Source organism: Vanellus vanellus, assembly GCF_965231255.1.
Source record: "Vanellus vanellus genome assembly, chromosome: 20".
NCBI lineage: Eukaryota > Metazoa > Chordata > Aves > Charadriiformes > Charadriidae > Vanellus > Vanellus vanellus.
In genome coordinates this window covers 1748094-1770069 of record NC_138925.1, presented here as the reverse complement: position 1 = coordinate 1770069, position 21976 = coordinate 1748094, and the positions used below count along the sequence as shown (strand labels likewise).

The window sequence follows — 21976 nt, the reverse complement described above, 5'->3', positions numbered from 1 at the left end:
CTGAGCTCGTCCTACCACTCGGGAGGGTCCTCAGCTGCTCCTGACTCCACCTCTTCCCCTTAGTCCTCAAGAAGCTGCGGGGCACGACGGATGTCAGCAGTGACCTCCAGGAGATGAAGGAGGAGAGCCGGCAAATGATGAGGGAGAAGAAGGTCACCATAATGGAGCTCTTCCGTTCCCCCATGTATCGCCAGCCCATCCTCATCGCGATTGTCCTGCAGCTGTCCCAGCAACTCTCGGGGATCAATGCGGTGAGTTTTGGGGGTGCCGCAGGCTCAGCTTGTTTCACCCAGAACTTGGGCTGTGCTGATTCCAGCTCAGTATCACGTGGTGGGTTGATGCCAGACCTGACATCCCTGCCCTTTGTAGGTCTTCTACTACTCCACCAGCATCTTTGAGAAGTCTGGTGTGGAGCAGCCCGTCTATGCCACCATCGGCTCCGGTGTGGTGAATACGGCTTTCACAGTTGTTTCGGTGAGTTTTGGCCCACCAGGCTCTCGCCAGGGAAGGTGGTGGGAAGGGGGCTTTCCCTCAGGCTGGGGACATGCTGATGGATGTGCCTCTCCGTCTGACAGCTCTTTGTGGTGGAACGAGCTGGACGCAGGACCCTCCACCTCATTGGCCTGGCGGGGATGGCAGGATGTGCGGTGCTCATGACCATTGCCCTGACGCTGCTGGTGAGAGATGGGTGTTGAGGGGACGGGTGGGCTGGGAGGAGGTCCTGGCACACTGTCCTTTGCTGTGGTGGTCCTGTGCACTGCCCCTCACTGTGGTGGCTTTGGGGGGTGGGGGTCTGGTTGGAGAGGAGGAAGGACTTCACCTCCTAGAGGTGATGACTGAGCAGTCCCTGCTGCCCACCTCTCTCCTGAGGTCCCAGAAATCCAGTCTCCTCCATCTGGAGAAACCTCATGACTCCTCTGCCAGCACCACACTGCCTTGAGTCTTGTCATCTGGGATGGCCGGATGCTTCATCCCTCTTCACCAAACCAATCTTCTCTCTCTTCCTTGGACTAGGACCAAATGCCCTGGATGTCCTACCTCAGCATTGTGGCCATCTTTGGGTTCGTGGCATTCTTTGAGATTGGCCCAGGCCCCATCCCTTGGTTTATCGTGGCAGAACTGTTCAGCCAAGGCCCTCGTCCCGCTGCCTTTGCTGTTGCTGGACTGTCCAACTGGACCTCGAACTTCATCGTGGGCATGGGCTTCCAGTACATCGCGGTAATCCTCTCCTGGTGCTCTTGGTGGGAACAGGATTGGGGCTGCCAACCTGGCACTGGTTGTGTTGTGTGACTTCTCTTGAGGCCTACAAGCTGGGCTGAGATGGTTTGGTTGGGTGAATGCCCCTGGTGGAGAGGGCTGGGGCCGGGATCTGTGGAGGGAGCAGGGGGTTGATGATCCTTATGGGTTCCTCCACCCTGAGATCTCTGTGAAGAGGAAGGAGAAACCAGGACCTGGACCATCCTGGTGGGTCTGGGCTGGGTGGCTGCTAGATGGTCCTTCAGCCGTGGTCCATCACTCTACTCCTGAGCACCGTCTCCATCCCCGCGCTCACCTCTTCCTCCTCTTTCCTCCTGCTCAGCAACTCTGCGGCTCCTACGTCTTCATCATCTTCACGGTGCTGCTCGTCCTCTTCTTCATCTTCACTTACTTCAAGGTGCCGGAGACGAAGGGTCGGACCTTCGACGAGATCGCTTCGGGTTTCCGGCAGGGGGGAGCGAGCCAGAGCGACAAAACCCCGGATGAGTTTCACAGCTTGGGCGCCGACTCCCAGGTCTAACCCGCCCGCGGCCCCGCCCGGCCCCGCCCGGCCGCCCACCTTCTCTCCTGAGTTTGGGTTTTATTTTTTTTAAAATGCTTCGTACAGGAACCAGGAAGGAGGGAGCCCGGGGGGGGGCAGGTGGCCCTTGCGCAGACCCCCCCCCCTTTTCCAGCCTCCCCCTCTGGTTTATTGGGGACAGACTGACCTATTTTATTATTTTTTGGTTTTGTTGTTTTTTTTTTTTTTCTTCTTTCTTTTTTCTGCTAGGAACGATTTTTTTTTTTTGGTTGTTTTTTCATTTATTTTTTTTGTTAGCTGGTTTCGCGTCCAGGATTTCAAAGCCAATAGATGTTTTACAAACCAACCACCCAGCCTCCGCCAGCGGGAGGGCGGCTCCCATTTTTAACGACGCGATAGGTTATTTAACGAGAAATCACGTAGTGAAAGTTTTTAAAGCTGGAAACTTAACTTTTTTTTTTTAATTGTACAAAAAAAAAAAAAAATCACGTAAATTGACTAAATCTCAACCAACGATTTTTTTTTTTTAAAAAAGACAAAACGAGTTATTTTTTAAAGCAGTCTAATTGATTTCAAGCCCCCGGTGGGTTCGCGGAGGGGCGTTTCCCGGCGCCGAGGCCGGTTGCTGTCCCGCAGCAGTACGCGGAGCGGCCGCTCTTCTTCCTCCGCCTGAATTTCACCTGCGAGGGGGAAAACGTCGAGGAGGGGTGTGTTTGTGTCTCTCTTCTTTTTTTTTTTTTTTTTTTTTTGGGGGGAGGGGAGGGGGGGGTTAATCTCGGCAATATTTGCCACACACTACAGCAAACGCCCCCCCCCCTCTCATCGCTGCCGCCTGCGGTCCCGGACTCACCAAAATCCCTCCTCACACGGACGCATCCATTTCCTGCTCTGTGTATAGACTGGAAGATATTTATATTATATATATTTTTGTTCAATGGTTGTTAATAGTAGACGTTTAAGTTATAGCGTTTCTGATTTGACAAGCGAAGTACTGTAAATATTCTTGGAGTATATTCACGTTGTATAATGTATACAAAAAGGTACAGACGCAAAGGAATAGTTTCTATAGCGACTAAAACTGCTTGTACATGGGTAGGATGACTTTTGTATAGCTCAGTACCTGCACTGTAGTTGTATCTATTGCACTGAATTCCAGGCTGTAGTATATTAAAAAAACAAAAAAAGAGATATACTGTCCTTTTCAAAAAAAAAAACAAAAAAACAAAAAAAAACAAAAAAACCCCAAAAACAAACAAAAAAACCACCTCCCCCCCTCACAAAAAGCATCCCTTTCCCCCCACGGGCAGCTGCTGGGGGACCTACTGGCACATTCCCCAAGCCCCAGGCAGGTTTGTTTGTTGTTTTTTTTTTTTTTAAATATAGTATTTCTTTTTATTTTAACTTATTTCTCTGTTTTGGAAGTGATTACACTTGAGGACACTTGAAAGAAAAGAAAGCTTGGGGGGGAGGGGGGGGGGAATAAATAAAAACATAACCCTACCCTGTGATCAACTCATCGCGCCTCTGTGCAGCACAGTACCCGTGTGGGGTTTTCTTTTTTTTTTTTTTTAAGAAATACATAAAAATAAGTGCCAAGAGGAAGGTGTGTGGTGTGCTAACAATAAAGAAGAACGTGTGCAGCGACCCCGCCTGCCGCCTCCCGTGCCTTTATTTCGCTTCCGGGAGGGGTTGGGAGTTGGGGGCATTGCAGCCTCCCCGTCCTGCGCCCCCTCCTCTTCCTCCTCCCATCACTTGGGCTGACCCGGTTCCCTCGTAGCTCCCGGTGCAGTGTTGTGGGAAATGCCGCTGGAGCCGGGATGGCAAATTGCTTCCCCCGCCATCTCCCTCCCCTTGGCACAGCTTTGGAGCCCCGTTTTTGGGGACGTGGCTCGCGGCACCTTTCCTAAACTTGGGGTTTGCTGGGACTGGAGCAGCCCTGCCCCCTCTGGAGCTCCTCACTCCCCACCGGAGCAGGATGTGGCCCAATGGGCCGGTGAGTGCGGATCCCTGCGATGCTGTTCCTCCACAGGAATCACGCGTCCTTCCCGGGTGTATGATGAGGTTTTAATTGCCCCCCGCACCCCACCCGGGGGGGTCCCTGACCTGCTCCATCCCCCAAACCTGCGCCCCCCCCCAAGCCCTGCCCGTGGGGATCGTGGGGATCATTCGGGATGGAGCTCTCGCCCGTCACTGCAAGCACCCGAGCGAGGCAGGGAGGGAGGTTGCTGCTTCTTGGCGAATTTTTTCATTCCCCTTTAACAGACGAAGCGCCAAGAGCTGCAAGTCTGAACACTTTCGGGCAAAAAAACGCTGATCTTGGTCACTTCAGGCTTTTTTTTTTTTCTTTCTTTCTTTCTTTCTTTCTTTCTGTTTATTGAAATGTCTCTTTGCCCTGAAGTGCACGTGCTGGAAATGGCTGTTGCAGCGTGTCGGAGGAAATCGCTCTTGTAAAATCTTTCAAAGCTCCCAAAAATGTTCTTTATTTGCCCAGGGCTCATTGCATCGCCTGTGCTACCATCGCCGTTCCTGGCCCTCACCCGTCACCGCTCCTGGAGATGCTCAGCTCCACACAAAGTTAATTTTCACACCGTCTTTTAAGGCGTTAAACCAGCCCAGAGCGGTGACAGGGGGCTGCTGGCCCGTCATGTCGGGCAGGCTCAGCCTGGCTGCAGAGCGTCCCCAGGGATTACCGCCACCATCCAGCCCGCAGCTCCAAATCCCCGGCCACGGTGACCCAAATCCTCCGTGCCCCGAGGCACTGTGCCAGCAGGCCCAGTGTGTCCCCCCGCCACCACTGCCCCCCCCGATTTCCCCCCCCCCCACCCCCGTCCTGCAGAGGTGGTCATTCCGGCTATGGAGAGACCTGCTGAGGGCGGACGTGTCCACCAGCGTCTCCCCCTGGGAATGCCGGGAAGTCTCCCACCCGTCTGCCGTGGGGGCCCCTCATGCACCCCAACCACCCCCTGTAAGGAAAGCTGCGCTGAAGCGGAGCCTTTCCCTCTCCCAGCAGCATCAATCCCTTCTAATTGCTCAGGTCCCAGCTTGACGAAGCATTTAGAAAGCGCACTTGACTCCATCCCAATTCAGCAAGGCAATTAAATGCACTCATAAATCCTCCTGAAGTAAATGAGACTTAATCGTAGGCTTAAAGCTCAGCTGAATTCGGACCTGAGCAGCAGGGCAAGTTTCCCTTAACCTCTTTCCCAGCTGTGTGAGGCTGTCACATGCTTCAGCCTCTGAACCGAGCTCAGCGCACAGACCACGTCCCGTCTCGCTCTCCCGGGGTCTCCTCTGGCCCTTCTCCGACCTCCACACCGAAGGTCATGCGGACCCTCTGCCCTGCCCATCTTCTCGCTGCTCTCCAGGGCAGAAGCCCGGGAGCGCTGCGGGCTGGGCGCGTGCTCAGCAGTGATCTGTGGGCAGAAGCACCCGGTGACATGAGGGACTTCCTCCTCTTGAGGTTGGCGTCACAGTTAACGGGAAGCCTGCGCGCTGGCGAGCTCGCAGCCATGAGGAAACCACGTCTCCTTTGGGCTGGAAGCTCTGCCGGGAGCGAGCTGGCCTTTTAATCCTTTCCCTCACGACTGCTCCTGGTCCCTCATGCCATTGTCAGGGTTCCTCCTGGTTGCAAGTTCTTCCACGAGTGGAACAAGCGAGTCCCTCAGTGCCCAGAGCTACAAGATTCCTCTGAAGCGCTACAAAAAAAAGAGAACGGAGATTTGGAGATGGGTGGATCAAGCCCAACCAGGTCCCGGGGAGCAGATGACAACCACCCAGGCTGGGTACGCAACGAGGACCTTCCCCGCGTCCCTCCCTGCTACCTCCCTCCTCAAACTGAAAGGCAAATTTGAGGAAACAGGTAACAAACACACCTCAGCTGGTCTCAGCTTCTGGACAGACACCGTGAGGACGTAAGAGGCTGTTTGCTTATTCATAAATCATTAGATAATGATTTATGAACTGTGTGTTGGTTGTGGGTGTTTCCCTCTTCCCCCTTCCCCCCCCCCGTTACACCGTAAGGTTGAGCACCACATGAAAATGAACTCCCACCAAAATGTTTAATTTTGAAACACCTTAGGACAGAAAGGGACACATCTGGAACGACGGCAGCAGCAAAAAGGACCCTATGCCTTGTAACGCCTTTTGTTTCCGGCAGCCCGGTTACGCAGATAACCCAGCCAAACACCTGCCTCTGGTAGAAAGAGCTCTTTATTTCGTGCAGGACGGCTTGGCGTTAATCAACTTTAACAAATGACCGATGGTTTCTACAGACTCCGGTTGGGGCAGCTGTTTCACCAGGTCCAAGGCTCTCACCGCCGCCTCCCGAGCCTGGAACCAAATGGAAAAGACAAAAGAATTGTCAGGAATTTGGTTTTTCTCAAGGGGCAGTTAAAATACCTGCAGAGGCTCATTGGAACAGCAGCAGCGGAGCAGATCCCGGCTCCAGCCACGCAGCCGCCCGCCGCCGAGGGTGACCTGCACAAGCTGCTTTACAGGAGAGAGTAAAGCTGCCAACAGGTATCATATTTAGGATCCAGTGGTGCAGACAGAAGAGATTACCAACCCCAGCCCCCCGCGCTGCAGATCGTTACCTCCCGTCTAACACAGCAGCTCCTCTGAGCATTCCCAAAGCTATTTCGGGGAAAAAAAAACCCAGCTGTATCGACTCGACCTGAACTAAATCCCTCATTTCCCTTGGTAGCTCTGCCAGGGATTAGACATTCCCACAATTAGAAAGCTTTGCCTTTTTTTTCTAATTTGAATTTGTTTCTTTGTGTCTTCCAAACACTGACTCACATCATTACTGCTTTCTCTGATACAACGAAGAGACCATTACTAATCTGTATTTTCACCCTCCAACACACAGGCAGAAGAAATTTGGGCTTTTGAGCGCCGAGCCTGAACAGAGAGGCCTGATTTCCCGATGGTCGCTGCTCAACTTCCTCACTTCCTCAAAATCAATGGGTTTTAAGGCAGAGAACTGGGCACTCTGAAATCAGCATGTGAAATTTTTAGTCATAAATACACAAAAATACAGAGGTGCAAATTCAAAAGCGAATTACAGGGTCCAACAGAGTGAACCTACGTGAGTGTCACGGTAATTACAGGGAGTCTGGCTCAAGGAGAGACACGTGCGAGGCCCCTGTCTTGCTCGCTGCGTAACATCCCACCTGATGTCTACGTGCAGCCTGCGATGGCAGCTGCTTTGCCAGGATATCCCAGACGAAGGAGGAACATAGAAAATGCGGGTAACTACGGGATCCACCGCAGATGGCCCGGCAGAGACCAAGCTGGCTTCATGCAGAGCTCCTGAGGAAGCTTTGCCCTCGGTCACCCAAGGTGACAACAAGGCTGTTGTGGGCTCAGGAGAGATGCAAGGTCAACACAGGCTTCATGGGATGGGGTGAGCACCAAAACAGGGTTAGGCAACACTCCTGGACCCTTGCACTAGACGAAATTTACCTTTGGTAAATCCGAGATGAGGTAATAAAGCATGGCAAGCGCGTGCAGAACCCTGGCAGTTTCCCTGGGTTGTTGCTTTGGTGCCTGTTCTCTGATGTCCAATACCGCATTCAGCACTCGGATTGCTTCTGCTTGCTGAGCTTCAGCTGCATCAAGAATGAAATGATCTCGTTGGATGTATGCAGGCAAGATAATATATTCAAAACTGTCCAATTATCTCTTCTAGACATCAAAGCATTTTTACGACAAGCATCAATGCGGTATCCCAGCTCCATGCAAACTCCACACCCATTAACAGATATCTTTTCATCCCGTCAGTAATTGGGTTGATTAGCTTTTAGTTAGGATGTGGAGTCACAACAGCTGCATGAAAAGAGCAACTTTCCTACTCCCATCATAAGCGACGATGGTATTGTGTAGCCCTGTCCTGGTGTGGTTCCTACTGGAGGGAGACAATGCCGGGAGTGGGATTTACAGAAATGATACACCCCGGACAATATTCTTACGAGCACGGATGGTAGAAAGAAGAGAAGGACGAGAATCAGTCTGACTTCAGTGGAGCGCAGGGTAGTGCCACGCACACTAGCGTACTTCCCGCTACTTTACGTCCCAGCGAGGGATTCCCCACTTTCTCTCCCGAGAGCGCTCTCCACATTAATACATCCAATTATCCGCACGTGCTATTCCATCGTGTCCTACTGCTTCACAAGACAGAGTTGTAAACCTGCCTAAGTGAGACGGAACGACACTTTCACATAATTAAATGGAGACAAAGGAGCTGCGGAGAAATGAGAATGTTGAAGTGGAATCGAATCCTGAAAGGCAAAACCTTGTATTGTTCCAGTCACCGCCACGGCTGCTGTGAAAAGGAGCCCGTAAACAAAAAGGGCAAAGCTGCGTTTCCACTTGAACACCCTCATTCCTAAAGCGGCCTCGTTTGTTTCATCCAGCACAATCCGCTGAGCGTCAACATCAGAAATACCCGTGATTCCCATTCAATTTGGTCTACAGAACCGCCGCGCAAAACCCAACGCCGTCAATATGAATGGTGGGATGGAGGGATTCCTTAAAATCCCGTCTTCCAAAGGGATCTGCGCAATAGCGGCGCTTACTCAGACGGTCTTCGCTGACTTCCTTGTCCCCGGTGAACGGAGACATTTCCGGTTGTGACTTGAGAATTTGCTCCTGCGCTTGAACTGACTCCACAAGAAAGGCACGCCAGATGTCGGTTACCTATCAGGAAGCAAATGAATTATTTCACTTGTATGAATAGACGGTATTTAGCAACGAGTTGTTCTCTAAACAATGCGTCCCGCCATGCCCGGCTCTGCCACAATAACCGGAGCGCCGGCTGGTTAGTGAGCTGGCTGCTGCCAAGCTGGATGTTTCACGTAGAGACCTGACCGCTCTTCTCCCAGTGGCAGCCTTAGTTGGAAGCTCCTTTCTCCATCTCACCATGAATTTTCGTCAAACTTGAACAAATCTAACTAAATTCTTCACCAAAAGCGAATTTGGTTGAAGTCTGCGCGGGGAACGGAGGCGGATTGCACAGCGGCCAAAGCCTTTCCACAGAAAATCAAGTTAAACAAATGAAAGCTCATTTTTTTTTTTTTTCAGTTATTAGAGCGAGTAGATAATTGTCGCTTCCCTCGCTTGATCTTTCTGTTCTGACAACCTTTTATCACTGTGACTTTTCATTGATTCTCAGCGGAAATTTTACATGGCTCGTTTGTATCCCATTGCTGCTCAGTGACTCTTCCCCGGCCACGGGAACTTCTTGGCCACCCTCTCTACTCGCAGGACTCTCTCTAACCTCTGGCGTGGGGTATTTTGGTAGCCCAGCTATTTTTTAACAAGGTTTGGCTGCCCAAATTGAAGACAAGTTGAAAAACAATTTTTAACCGAGTACAGGATTTATCCCTCCTGGTTTTAACTCAGAGAAATATTCAAGTACGCAAAGGGTTCCTGATATTGATCCTAAAAGGCACCGCTGGCACTTGACATAGTCACCGTCGTATTAAAGGCAGTCAGAAACAGGAAAAACATTGGAAAGAGCACAGAAAAAAACTGAGAAATATACAGAGGATGACCTTTGGTTTTACCAACCTCAGCATAGAGTGAGTTTGCTATATCCGTTTTGTTCTGGCGAAAGAAAACATTGGCCATGTGGAAATACCCTCCAGAGGCCTCGACAGATTTGACTCCAAACGCAGAAGTAGCAAGGTAAATCTGAAATCCATATTAAAAAAGAAAAAAAAGCTGAAGTTTAACGTCCACATCAAACCTGGGAAATTTTTCACTGGGGATTAATAATATTGCAAACATTTCTCTTTTCTTTTTTTCCTGTGGAACTACAGTGTTAGTTATACCTGCTTGTGACGGTAAAATGCGGTACTAAAAAAAGCTGTATTTTGAGTTTTAAGCGAGGGAATGCAACGCCGCCAAATCCCCCTCTCGCTGGGGCACAGGAACCTTATCACGGCGTGCTACCCCGCTGAAGCAGGTCTCCCGCATCTCCTCCCCTCGCTGTGCAAGCCGTACGCCTCACATCTCCAAACGTCTGACCTGCTGCCGCCTTTCAGTTCCCCCCAGCCCTGCCCGCGGCGCCCGTTTCTCCCCCCGCAGCCCCAGCCAAAGCCGGGGGAGCGGGAAGGCAGCGGTGCATTCCAGCTATTCTGAGCTGGCGTGTGACTCTCAGCAGATCTCAGACACGCAGCCAAAGTTCAGGCAGGTCCTGGGCTGCTCTGACGTAGCCCAGCGACTCGCTAATAGCAAAAAAAAAAAAAAAAAAAAAAAAGCCCTATTACCTGACGCCCTTTCAAGCAGCAGATTTAGGATACCCAAAAAAAAACCCAAGGGCACAGAGGGAAATCTCCCCAAAGGTTTCCAGACTAAGCAAAGACAGGGTTGTATATACTATAATAGAAAGGATCTAATTCTCCTCAACCGTATGGCATCATTTACGCCCACACAAAGCCACTATCAAATTCAACAGTAGTGGGTATGCATCACTCCGCACTGGATAAATTTAGTCGACATGGGACATAAATAGGATGTCGCGAAGTTCATCTGCCTTTGGAGGATCAAATGACAGGCAAAGCATCCTCAGGAGCACAGGTGGCAAAAACCACTTCACATTTGACAAACTGCTCCCGCGGCTAAAAAGATCGAATCGGGGCAAACGCTATTGAACCAGACATTTAAATAGTTAAATAAGGCATTCATTAAATAACGGCTGACAGAGAATCGCTGTCTAACAGGAAAGTACTGAGGAAAATGACAGCCAAAATGTAAAGTAACTTATCTGTTGACCATACCAGTTTGGGGTAGGAATGTCTGTTCATCTCAGTACCGTAACAAAGCCAACAGATAAATTTATAAGCAGATGCAGTGAGGACAAGGTGTGTGTCACTTCAGGATAACTGGTAAAACACAACTTTGGCCAACACATGGGCACACGGGATCTAAAGAGTTCAGGTGTTTGTAACGCGTACTCTCTCGGTACCTAAAGTCAGGAATACCAATCTGCCCGCTGGGGTTTCCATACCCATCTGGAAGCGTTAGAGAAGGAAGAAAAATTGAAGGGTTTCTGTATTTGAGCGGGCTTACATCATTCGCCAGGTGATATAAAGCCTGTTCAAAGTTTCCTTCAGCGGCGCAGAAAAGGCCCAGACTACGGTGTAACTTATACTGAACAGCGGCACTGCAGCCTGGAGTTCCGAGGACAATCCACTGGGCCTGGGAGAGATATTTAGATGCCTCCGGAAGATTGCCAACACCTGAAAAGACACGTAGGAATAAGCAGAATAAAGAGCGGGTTTTTTATTTAGAAATTGAGAGAATACTGCCTGCTATCCCTGCGCAGGAGTTCGATACAGAGACCTAGTTTGTGGATTCCCCACGTCTCTCCCGAGTGCTCCTTAGTCGAGCAGGTGTTCAAAATCTAATTTACAGACCGGCTGAGTGTCTAGAGCTACAAGAGCAGGCAGAAACTGTGTATTGCATTCAATGCCTCTGAAACACGTGTTCAAAACGGGTTAGCTACAGGCAGCCACTAATGACTCCTGTATTATCACACTAGAATTACTCATGGGATTTTTTTTTCCCCCTTCTCTCACCACGCCATTTACGACAATCCTTGAGATAGCTCGATTCTGCCAGCAGAGCATTGTGTGTACTCCTGTAATGGCAATGATTTACAGCGATTTCTCAGTCCTTTACGTCTGCAACTGAGGAGAGTGGCTCTGCACATGCAGAGTCCTAATTTGACATTTTTTTATAAAGCATACAATCAATGAGAAAAAGCTCCGCTTCAGGCAGAGCGCACTTTTGTGAATGAACTGAGGCATTCCTCTGATGCAATGGCCTCAGAAATGTTTGCTGGGTCCCTGAGATAAGAGCGCAACCAACCACCCTCGGGAACGTAAAGCTTTTGAGAGTCATACAAAGCCACAGAAGTAAAGATATTCATACTGCTTCTCTTGTGGGAATCAGTAGAGATGGCGAAAACATTTCATTTGCTCCCATTGATCTCTCATCACCGATGAGTGATTCTTTTCCCCAGACCCACACAGAAAAGGGAGGGGGGGGGGGTGTGTGTGCGCGTGTGACTTCTCAAATCTCTGCGAAATGCCCTTGAGGCAGGGCAGGGTGGAGACACGGCACAATGTTGAAACGAAGAGCTGGTCCTTCCCTAGTGGTAAAAGGAAACCAGAAACCTGACCCAAGGGAGGTCTTGCCCTTGCCAGCATTACTATTTAGACAATACTTACCAGCGGAGGCCTCAGCCAAGAGGAGATAAGCAGGCACCAGTTGCACAGAATTTGAGCCGTACACTTCAGTAGCGAAACGCAGCGCGTGCAAAGCTGCAGGTATCGCTTCTTTATGCTTGCCATCCCAAACAAACTGCTGGGCCGTCCTGTACGCGAGATCGATGATGTATTTCTGCAGGGAAATGTAGTAATGGGACAGAGTGAGCAAAGGAGAAGGAGAAGTAATACGCAGGGTCTCTTTTTACATTTGAGTTTGCAAACTGTAAATCAGTGATTGTAATGTTGTTTGTGCCTGTAATTAATGGATGGAAATTGAAGCTGTTATATTAGAGCCTGGCTTTCATTCCTACTTCTAGCGGGAACAGCTTTGGACGTCCTCTTAGGTCATGTGGTGTCTTATGAGATGAAGAATCCTTTACGCCTTTGAAAAAGGGCTAATAAGGCTGCAGCAAAAAAAGCTGTGAAGCACGGAAAAAAAAATCATCACAAGACCATAGAAAAGATTAGACAAAGGGGCTACGGCGGGGTTCTGCTGACGGTAATAACAGTGACTCATAGCAGGCAGCGGAGCGTATGGTTTGCCAAGCTGGTGCCAGCATGGCACACCTCCAGCAGCAGGAGACGCGGCCTGGAAGCGAGGAGAGAGCTCCTCACATGGTGCTGCAGCTTCCTCCCATCCTCTCCCGGCCAGTTCTGGGCCTGGTATTTTGGGCGCGGAGCCTGGAAAGCCAGTCAAAATCAGAACACCCGAATGCGCTGCACGACACTCCTGTATATCCATCACCCAAGCCGGGTTTGGTGGTCAAGCAGCTTCTGAAGGATTTCTGTTTGTTGTCAGAATTCAGAGTTGCTTCCTGCCTTTTGCCGCTTCTCGCAGTCCACACCGCATTTGGTCTTTTCACCCTTTGCAGCATCTGATCTGTTCACCAGCTCTGTAAACGTATCTCCGTTTGAATGCCTGTGCATTGCCAAGAGCTCTACGGCAACCGTAGATGCTGTGCCCTTACCACGTGCTGAGGGATGCCAGCAAAAAAGAGCCAGGATGCTCTAGTTATTTATTTCTCTTTGCTTTCAGCGTAATTGTTGCCAACTCCCAGCGCTTCTGCCTCGGCTTTTCACACAAGCGGTGCAGCGGGAAAGCTGCCTGGAGAGAAATCTTGCTGCTGGTGGGCCTCGCAGTGCTGCCATGGTAAGTCAGCAAGGCACTCGCTGTTCTCTTGCTAGGAGGCACGGGCAGGCCTGTGCAGCAAGCGCCGGGCAGAAAATACCATTTTATCTCTTTATTGCCATCTGTTTCCCAGCTGTGGCTGAGCAGAGGGCCGAAAGTACAAATCCCAGTGCTTTTGGAGACCAGGCTTCAGCATTTTGCTGAGCTTTAAGCGCTTAGAGGCAGAGATAGTCATGCCACAAGTGAAGGAACAGCTCAGGGATGGGGAACCTCAAGGACAGCCTGCGAGTGTTTCCTGGGCATCCTGGCTGAAATAAAGGGACATCCTCTCCGTAGAAATGAGAGCTTTGAAGAATACACCCCAGAGTGACAGCACCCTGCTACAGCAAGGAGAGCTGAGAGCGAGAAAACACAGCCGTCATCCCCTCTCTAGCCCCTGAGCTACCAGCACGCAGAGAGTGAAAAAGCACCAAACCCAAGCCGTGTTGGGGGAGCGTGCGGTGCCCAGGAGAAAGTCGGCACGTGCTCAGGGCAAGGAGCAATAAAAGCTGTTATTTTTCAGGTTGCCTCTTCTGTCCATGCCACTCTTTCTCTGTCGCAACCGGCACTGGCTTTGGTGCGCGGATGTCAAGCAGATTGTCATCTGGGAAGGTGCTGGAGATCAGCATCGTTCCATTTTCACTGCTTGTCAATAGGATCATCTCTGCTTCCCATGGTGTAAGCTATCTTAAAACATCTGCAGGGAGGACAAGCTAAGGGTTAGACTCTTGCACAGCTCCCAGGAAGAGAAGAAAGGGCAGGAGACAACAGAAGCCCTGCAGCACCGAATATTTCAGACTGCGCAGTTACAAGCCTTGGGGGGATCGTTAGCTTTGGCTCTGCACTGTTTTTCATCTTGCCGGTAGCCCCAACGCCCCCAGACCTGCACACTTCGGGCTCTTTTCATGTGTGTTGCAATTACAGAGGTTTCTCTGAAGATGCCCCCACGCAGTTTTCCCCCAGTTGGGGTTTGAGGCGGCTGAGGACCCCAGCTCTGCTCCAGGTGGGCACAGGGTGGGGTTGGGAACACACTTGGGGTTCGGTGCCATATTCATTTGCTCACTCACAGGCACCAAAAACGACAGCATGCTTGAAGAAACGATGACTTAAAGAGGAAGGCAGGTTTCCAGTCAGTTTGAGTTGAAACCTGCAGTCGGCGGAGCGAGCATAGGTGCTTGCAGGACTGTTGGAGCTGGCTGAGGCATGGATCTTTTCCCGTACCCAGGGGCTGCGGTAAGCTGACATCACGCAGGCAGGTGAGGCTATTCTACAAACAGAAACTTGGAGTTTTGTCAGTTTGGAAGTACTGTCTGCAGGCACCCCCCTGGCTATGTTGACAAAAGCAGATTTCTATCAACAAAGCTTTGGCGTACAGACGAGGTAACTCATAACCTCCTGGCTCTCAGCTTCGTGCACCTTCCCTGAAGCCACACAGGGCATTTTGATGTGCACAAGCTTTCCTGTGTCCTGACTGAGGCTGAAGCTGTGTGTTTTCTAAACAAACACCGTGCAGGAGTTTGTGAAGTACAGCAGAAATGTTCAAAAAATAATAAACCTATGGGCAGGCTTTGAGCAGAAGGTTTTTTCTCTGACCATCATGAGACTACGTAGCTTTTTCTTGAGCTCCAAAGACCTTTTTTAAAGCATTTTTGTTGGCTCTGTGAATAGGAATGCGATGAAGCCACCAAGACAGGGCAGTAAATAATCTCACCCTCTCCATACCGCTCTTCTAACACCTGTCAGTCAGACTTAGCCCAATGCTGTCTACCCTATACCTTGCTGTACACAAAGGCAGACTTCATTTGTGGGCTAGGAGCTGCAGTCTCACTGGGAAAGAAAACAGGTAACAAGACGTTTCCACTCTTCCACTCCTTTCTTAGGAGAGAAGGAAGACAAAGTGTCCCTGCACATACCGTTCCGAGAATCTATTTTAATTTAAATAGTCTGGAAACAAAGGTCAAAGAACAAATGTAATAAGGCTGTTAAAGATCCTATAAAAATATCTACTTAAAAAAAAAAATAAAAAATCGGACTCTGCTCTCTATGACTTTTCCCATGAAGTCATTCCAAGCCTCGGCTCAAGCTGTAGGTGTGCAGTTGCCGTGCGCTAAGCTGGGTGTGCACTCCAATCAAGAGGAGTGACTCTCCTTTCTCCACCAGCCCTGTCTTCCTGCTGTCTTTCCCCTGGAACCCAATAAAAAGAAATTATTACCTTCCAGCTAATGAAGGAGTGCTTCCTTGATCTGGCGGTCACGTGGTCTTTTGTAATGTATATAGCATCATTTTAGTTGCTATAAATTCAATGATGTAATAACAGATGCTTTCAACATCGGTGTTCAATATGTAGGTGAAGTTTTTTGGAAAAGTTTTAAGCAGTTTAGGATGCAAAAAAACCCTGCCACCACCCTCAATAAAGCCAATTTTAACTTTTCTTTTCTTTGCAGACTTTATAAAAGATCAAGTTAAATGTAACATGGAACATAGGAGCTTTTGCATCTTTTCCTGATGCTTCTGGGACATACTGTTCTAACACACCTTCTTTGGACTTTGGTCAACAATCTTGCCTGCGATTTTCAAACAGATCGGATTTTCAAAACCAAACTGGGTTGGCAGTGCCCAATTCCTACAAAGCCTAAAGGCATTGGCTGCCTAAAGCACGTCGCAAGCTTTCACCAAGCAGGACTTTTGTCTATGCAGGTTCCGTCCCTTTTAGACTTTCTCTTTCTGGATGCTCCCAAGAAAGACCGCAGCAACGAGCCAGTCACCAAAGCACCCGGCCCAGAAACGACCTTAAAAATACTGCATGATGTAAAATCCAGAAGATTAACGATGATGTTCTTAGTGGCACTGTTTGATTGTTACCAGCTCACTTTCAGCTGTTCTGTTGTCCTATTATTCTGCGATTAGGAGTTATGCAACGATAGAAGGATAATTTATTTTTATGGGCAAGATCACTTGAAGCAGCAGATGTATTTGGGTGGGTTATTTTATTTTATCAACATTGTGGAAAAGCAGATCCTGCCACCCCATAAACAAAATTAAAAAAAAAAAAAAAGAGTTGAAAACCACTGAGGCTGGAAAGGAGCTGCACATCTGCACCGCCCACGAGGCCAAAATGCAGAGATGAAAGACTGTACTTAGTGGGAAAGGGCGTTTAAAGTTGGCCAGGTAAACAAAGGGAGGGGGCTTTACTTCTTTGCCCCCCTGCTTTGAGAAAGGGGAATCCCTCTCATCAGTGAAGGATGAGAACTGCCTGTAAGAAGCAAAACTCAGCTGGATCCCAGACTAACCGGGGAGATGGACTATCTACCCGGCAAGGTGGGAGATCCAGGATTGCTGCTGCCGCCCGTGGAAGCTCAGGACTTCGAGGAAGGACTGTGAAAAAGGGAAAAGGCTTGTAGAATTGGAGAGAGGATGCTCCCACTCCCCTTACTATAGAATTTTTGTTAAAAAAAAAAAAAAAATTAAAGCTCTACAACTAAGTACTGATCAACCAACAAGGTGCCCTCCCAACACTACGTACATCAAAACATAGGAAGAAGAGACCTAACTGAATTTCACTGGCAGCACTTTGAAGTGGTATTCGTTTTTCTTGTACATACCTGCCTCTTCACCAGCTGTTCTGTGCCATGTTTTCTTTCTTTTTCGGAAAGGAGAAAAGGGAGGGACGTACGGATTGGAATCAGCAGCTGGCATATTTGCTCGTGGATACTAACCCAGTCAGCTTTTTGATGATTTACATCACTAACAAAATAAGGGAAGAACAATATTTTTGTTTCCTTGGAAACGATGTAAAGAAAGAATATTGCCTGTTGTGTCTTCTGGACCTTCATGGCAAGAATTACCCACAACAGCCACCAGCCCTTAGTGTGCTCACAGAGTACCTAATATACATACTTGATATTCCTAAACAGGAACACAGTGCTGTCCTGCCAAGTCACCATGATTCTGCATGTTAAAACCTTATTTAAATCACTCACAAAACTCCCAACAGTTAGGTTTGAGCAAATGCCTGGCTTTCAACACTGCAGTACATAAAAAAAACCCCAAAGCCAAACAAACCTCAAGTCAAACTTGTGAAATCAATGAAATATATAGTTAACCTATGACTTCACCGAGGACCTCGTGTAAAGATATTTGCGTGAACATCTAGAAAGCCCATTGCACGGCTCTCTATTTGATGCGGGCACCACTGAAAGGGAGGAGGAATGCTCCAGCTGAGCAATTACCGAGCATGCCTGCTCCGATTTCTGCTACCCTGCCTGCTGAGCTTTGTCTTAGGCCTTCTCCCTGTCGCCGTGGCTCTATCCTGTGCCTCATCCCTCCCTGCTGAGCTTTGTCCCAGGTCTTGTCCCTGCCACCTGGGCTTCATCCCTGTGTCCTAAGCCTTGTCCTAAGGCTTGTCCCTGTGTCCTGAGCCTCATCCCAGGGCTACTCCCTACATCCCAGACCACATCCAGGCTTTGTCCTTGTCTCTCAGCCCTTGCCTTGCACTTGTCCCTGTGTACTAGGCCTGTTCCTGCTCCCTGGGCCTTGTCCTGACCTCTCCCCCTGTGCCTTAAGCCTTGTCTTGGGCCTGGTTCCTGCCTCTTGTGCCTCATCCTGGGCCTCCTCCCTGTGCCCTGAGCATTGTTGTAGGGCTAGTCCCTGCCTCCTGCCCTGCCCCGGGCCTGTTCCTGCCTCCTACACCTCGCCCCGGGCCTTCTCCCTGCGGCCTGCAGCCCGTCCCTAACTCCCAGGCTGCCTCCCGGGCTGCCTCCCGGGCCTCTCCCGGGCCCTGCCCGCACCCCCGGCAGCCGGCGGGGCTCTCACCAGTAGTACGTGAGGCGGCAGCCCCCGCAGCGGACCCGCGCCGCCGCCGCCCCGCACAGCTCGCAACGGCGGGACCCCTCCAGCGTAACCTCGCCGGCGCCGCTGCCAGCGTCGCCATAGCAACGCTTCCGGTCGCGCCACTTCCGGCGGAAGTGGGCGGGGCGGCCATGGCGGCGGCGGGCGGCGCGGAGGAGGCGGCCGCGGCGGCGGCGGCGGCGGAGGAGCGCGTGCGGGCCTGGGCGGCGGGGCAGGCGGCGCGCGGGCGGCGCGTGGCGCTGGTGACGTCGGGGGGGACGCAGGTGCCGCTGGAGGCGCGCGCCGTCCGCTTCCTGGAGAACTTCAGCAGCGGGAGGCGCGGGGCCGCCTCGGCCGAGCGGTTGGTGGCGGCCGGTTACGGCGTCTGCTTCCTGCACCGGGCCCGCTCCGCCTTCCCCTGGGCCCGGGCCCTGCCGCCGCCCGGTCCCGCCCTGCTCGACGCTCTCCGCCTCACCCCCGGGCCGCCGCCCGGCGTGACCGCCGACCCCGCCGCCCTCCCCGCCCTCCTGCCCGCCCTCCGCGACTACCGCCGGGCTACCGAGGCCGGGGCGCTGCTGGCCATCGAGTTCACCGGGCTCGCCGAGTACCTGGCGCTGCTGCGGGCCGCCGCCCGCGCCCTGGCGCCCTTCGGTACGGGGAGGGGACAAAGTGTGAGGGGACGGGGTGACACCGGGGGGGACCCAGCTGTGAGGGGACAAGGTGGCCTCGGCCCAGCAGTGAGCAGACAAGGTGACCCTGGTGACTGTGGGGCCCAGGTGTGAGGGGACAAGGTGACCTCAGGGCCCAGATGTGAGGGGACGGGGGGCCCCAGTGACTGTGGGGTCCAGGGGTGAGGGGACAAGGTGGCCTCAGGGCCCAGGTATGAAAGGAGAAGATGGCCCTGGGGCCCGTGCATGAGGGCACAAAGTGTCCCCTGGGGCCAGGTATGACGGGACAAGGAGGCCCCAGTGGCCATGTGTGAGGGGACAAGATGGCCCCATGGACCAGGTATGATGGGATGAGGTGACCCCAGTGACTGTGAGGCTCTGTCATAAGGGTACAAGAGGGTCCATGGTGGTTTCAGCACCTCAGCACGAGGAGCTGGGTCGTCCTTTGGGTCTTTGTGAGGGAATGAGGGAGTCCTGGTGGGTGACAGTGTGTCTGAGGGTACCCCAGTGTGTGGGGTCAGTGCTGCCCTGCTCAGGACAGTGCTGGTAGGTGATGGGGGGGGGGTCTCCAAGGTGGGCCCTGGGCTGCCCTAGTTGGTGTGAGGTGGGGGTTGGCGGCCCAACTGGCTCTGGTCCATCCCGGGGCTCCCTGGGATGTGATGGCCAGGCTGCTTGGTACGTGCCAGCAGTGGTGGGTGACTGCAGTTGTGTTTCTTGCAGGTTCCAGCGTCATGTTTTACCTGGCAGCCGCTGTGTCGGATTTCTACATCCCCGCCTCGGAGATGCCCGAGCACAAGATCCAGTCCTCGGAGGGGCCTCTGCAGGTGAGGCACCACTGGGCATGGCCCGCTATCCCCTCCTCCTGTCCCAGCGTCCTGACGGTGTCACGGCTGCCTGGGGACTGACTGGGAATAAGACCTGGGAAAGGCCGCAAAGCAACGGCTTGTTGGCCAAAAAATCATGTGTTTTCACTGGGAATGGGGAGGTGAATTTCCATGGGAGCAGAATCCTGTGGAAATACCTCTTTAAAGCTGTACACGCTTACGGCACGGAGCTGAGCGGATGGTGGATCTCAGCTGAGAATAGTCACTGCTGGAGTACTCGTGTTGCCTTCTTTCTGCTTAACGCTGATAGCAGCCCACATCCCTTTCAGCTATGGGAGCAGGTGGATCTAGAGCTCTGTATATAACAAATACCAAATTTATGTAGTTTAATTAGCTCTTAACAAGTTGCTGGGCTTAATTCTTTATCCTTAGTGTAGGAAAACGTGAGATGCTGCCTGATTCCCAGTGGCAGACCCGCAGATTAAGAAGCTGGAGAACAAACTCCTACTTTTTTCTCCGTGTTTTGGTGTATTTATGCTCCGTGTGCCTTAAAGAGTTGCTAGAAAGAAGGATTAAGATTTCGCATGGCACCTGGATTTTGGAGAGCTGAAAACTCAGACTTCTGCAGTTTTAATTCCTTTTTTTTTTTATCTTCCTCGGCTTATGTTTATATTTCTGGAGTGGGTTTTAGCTCTTAAGTAACAAAATGTTTATGCAGTTACCGTGGGCCTGCTTCGTCGCTTGAGAACACCTTGCTTATTGTTAATACCAGACTGATCATTTAATTTAATTTTACAGTGCATGCCAGTGACATTTTCACCTTGTTTGGTGAGATCTGACCAAATACTGCCTTGGAAAACTTCCCAGTGTAAATATAATATGAAGTGAAGCTGGAATTCTCCTTGCTGTACCCTCCCCCCATCTCTTGTTAAAATGCACCTTAATGTTTTTACTGAAACTCCTCTCCTCTCTTTCCCCAATACAGATCACAATGAAGATGGTGCCAAAAATGCTCTCTCCTCTGGTCAAAGAATGGGCCCCAGAGGCATTTGTTATTTCCTTTAAACTGGAGACAGATCCCTTGATTTTAATCGATAAATCACGGCAGGCTCTGGAGAAATACCGTCACCAGGTGGTGGTAGCGAATATCCTGGAGTCCCGGAGAACCTCTGTTATTATCGTAACCAAAGACTCACAGACTCCGTTATCTCTTTCTGACGAGGAAATAGCGCAAGGCATGGAAATAGAGGAAAAGATAGTGAGCTATCTTCAGAGCCAACATACCGTGTTTATAGAGAAGAAAGTCTGAGGAGCGGCTCTGAATGAAACAAGTGAAATTGTACTAGAGAGGGAGTGGAACTGGAGCGATTCTCTATCCCAGGTCAATAAAACAATCCTCAGTGAAACGCTGTGGGAAAGGCTGCCGTCCAAAACCGTGTGACTTTTCTACAGCTCGGTAATGGTTCTTGTTGCTTGCTTTGAAACAGAAAAAATACACTGAAGTGAAAACGTTCCAAAGGATGGTATTTGTTCTAGTGTCTCAGGAAGGAAAAGATATGTTGCTTTATTTCTGTCCCGTGGGCTGGGAGAACTGGGAGGTGGTGAGATGGTACCTGTGTCTGTATATAAAAGATTTTCTTGAATCTGCCTCTTCAAATTTGGTTTCTTTTCGAATTGGTGGACGGAAGGAACGGTGCTTTGCAGAAAAGATGATGTTCTGTTGTTGGGGCTGGAGTGGAGCGACACAGCTGGATCGCAGCTGGTGTTCAACGTGGATGATGAAACAAGCACAGCAAAGGATGGAGGAGGAGGAACAAGGTGACAACTCTGGCTAGAACATCTATTGCTCCGGGGAACATCCCATGGACCTGTGCTTCAAGAACTCTGCTCAGAAATGCGAGTCAAAAAATAGGTACTGTAGCAGTGTCCCTAAAGCAGCTGTTTCACAAAGGTTTTCCCTCCATCCTGGGTGTTCCTGGGGTTGGGGAGGGGGGGATAAAGACAGGGAGACATGGAGCACGAGTGGTGGTGTCTGAGCGTGGCTTGGGGATGAGAGGTCGGAGGAGGAGCAGTGGCTGCTCCCACTGAAGGTGGTAGGTGAAAGCATGGGGGGGGGGGGGAGCAGCGATCAGCCTTGGGAGGAGATGGAGGTAGAACTGGGACTTTCCTGGTTTTCTTTAAATCCTGCTTCCATGTGGTTACCAACTTCTAAGCATATATTCTTCATGCTTGCAAGAAGCAAAATGTGCAATTTTGTGGTTAAAACCTCTTAACTGCAGCTTTGCCGCTGTGCGTTGTGTGCCTGTTTACATGCTTTTCCTGGAACTATATTCTCTGGAAGTCTGGAAGGTGAGACAGGAACGCATGAGAACGCAGTTCTCGCACTTGACGCCTCTCCAGAGGTCAGACTGTGCTCTAAAGCACCGAGCATTCCAGAA

The 21976-nt window shown here is 50.8% G+C and overlaps 3 protein-coding genes across 4 annotated transcripts in view; 2 read left to right on the top strand and 1 right to left on the bottom strand.

Annotated features, from left to right (window-relative positions):
* SLC2A1 (solute carrier family 2 member 1) overlaps positions 1–3416 on the top strand; it is an 80699-nt gene extending 77283 nt beyond the window's left edge. The window contains exons 6-10 of the mRNA XM_082493403.1: positions 64–251; positions 370–474; positions 576–677; positions 1015–1218; positions 1580–3416. Coding sequence (XP_082349529.1) covers positions 64–251; positions 370–474; positions 576–677; positions 1015–1218; positions 1580–1777 — 797 coding nt within the window. The 3' untranslated portion in view covers positions 1778–3416. The remainder of the gene's footprint in view (positions 1–63; positions 252–369; positions 475–575; positions 678–1014; positions 1219–1579) is intronic.
* Positions 3417–5940: 2524 nt separating this feature from the next.
* ZMYND12 (zinc finger MYND-type containing 12) lies at positions 5941–18200 on the bottom strand (the record flags this gene model as incomplete). The annotated part of the gene is made up of 9 exons (XM_082493489.1): positions 5941–6106; positions 7241–7386; positions 8353–8473; positions 9347–9469; positions 10850–11019; positions 12013–12184; positions 16822–16963; positions 18032–18108; positions 18156–18200. 9 exons carry the CDS (start codon positions 18198–18200, stop codon positions 5987–5989), a joined length of 1116 nt encoding a protein of 371 aa, XP_082349615.1. The 3' UTR covers positions 5941–5986.
* Positions 18199–21429, top strand: PPCS (phosphopantothenoylcysteine synthetase; the record flags this gene model as incomplete). 2 transcript variants are annotated; one of them, XR_014269858.1, is made up of 4 exons in its annotated part: positions 18199–18697; positions 19435–19538; positions 20524–20994; positions 21227–21429. XR_014269858.1 is itself a non-coding variant. In XM_082493406.1 (3 exons), 3 exons carry the CDS (start codon positions 18199–18201, stop codon positions 20845–20847), a joined length of 927 nt encoding a protein of 308 aa, XP_082349532.1. In that variant the 3' UTR covers positions 20848–21181. The 2 variants fall into 2 exon arrangements, 1 of the variants encoding a protein (XP_082349532.1); XM_082493406.1 differs by lacking the exon at positions 21227–21429 and having other exon boundaries at positions 20524–21181.
* Positions 21430–21976: the final 547 nt, after the last annotated feature.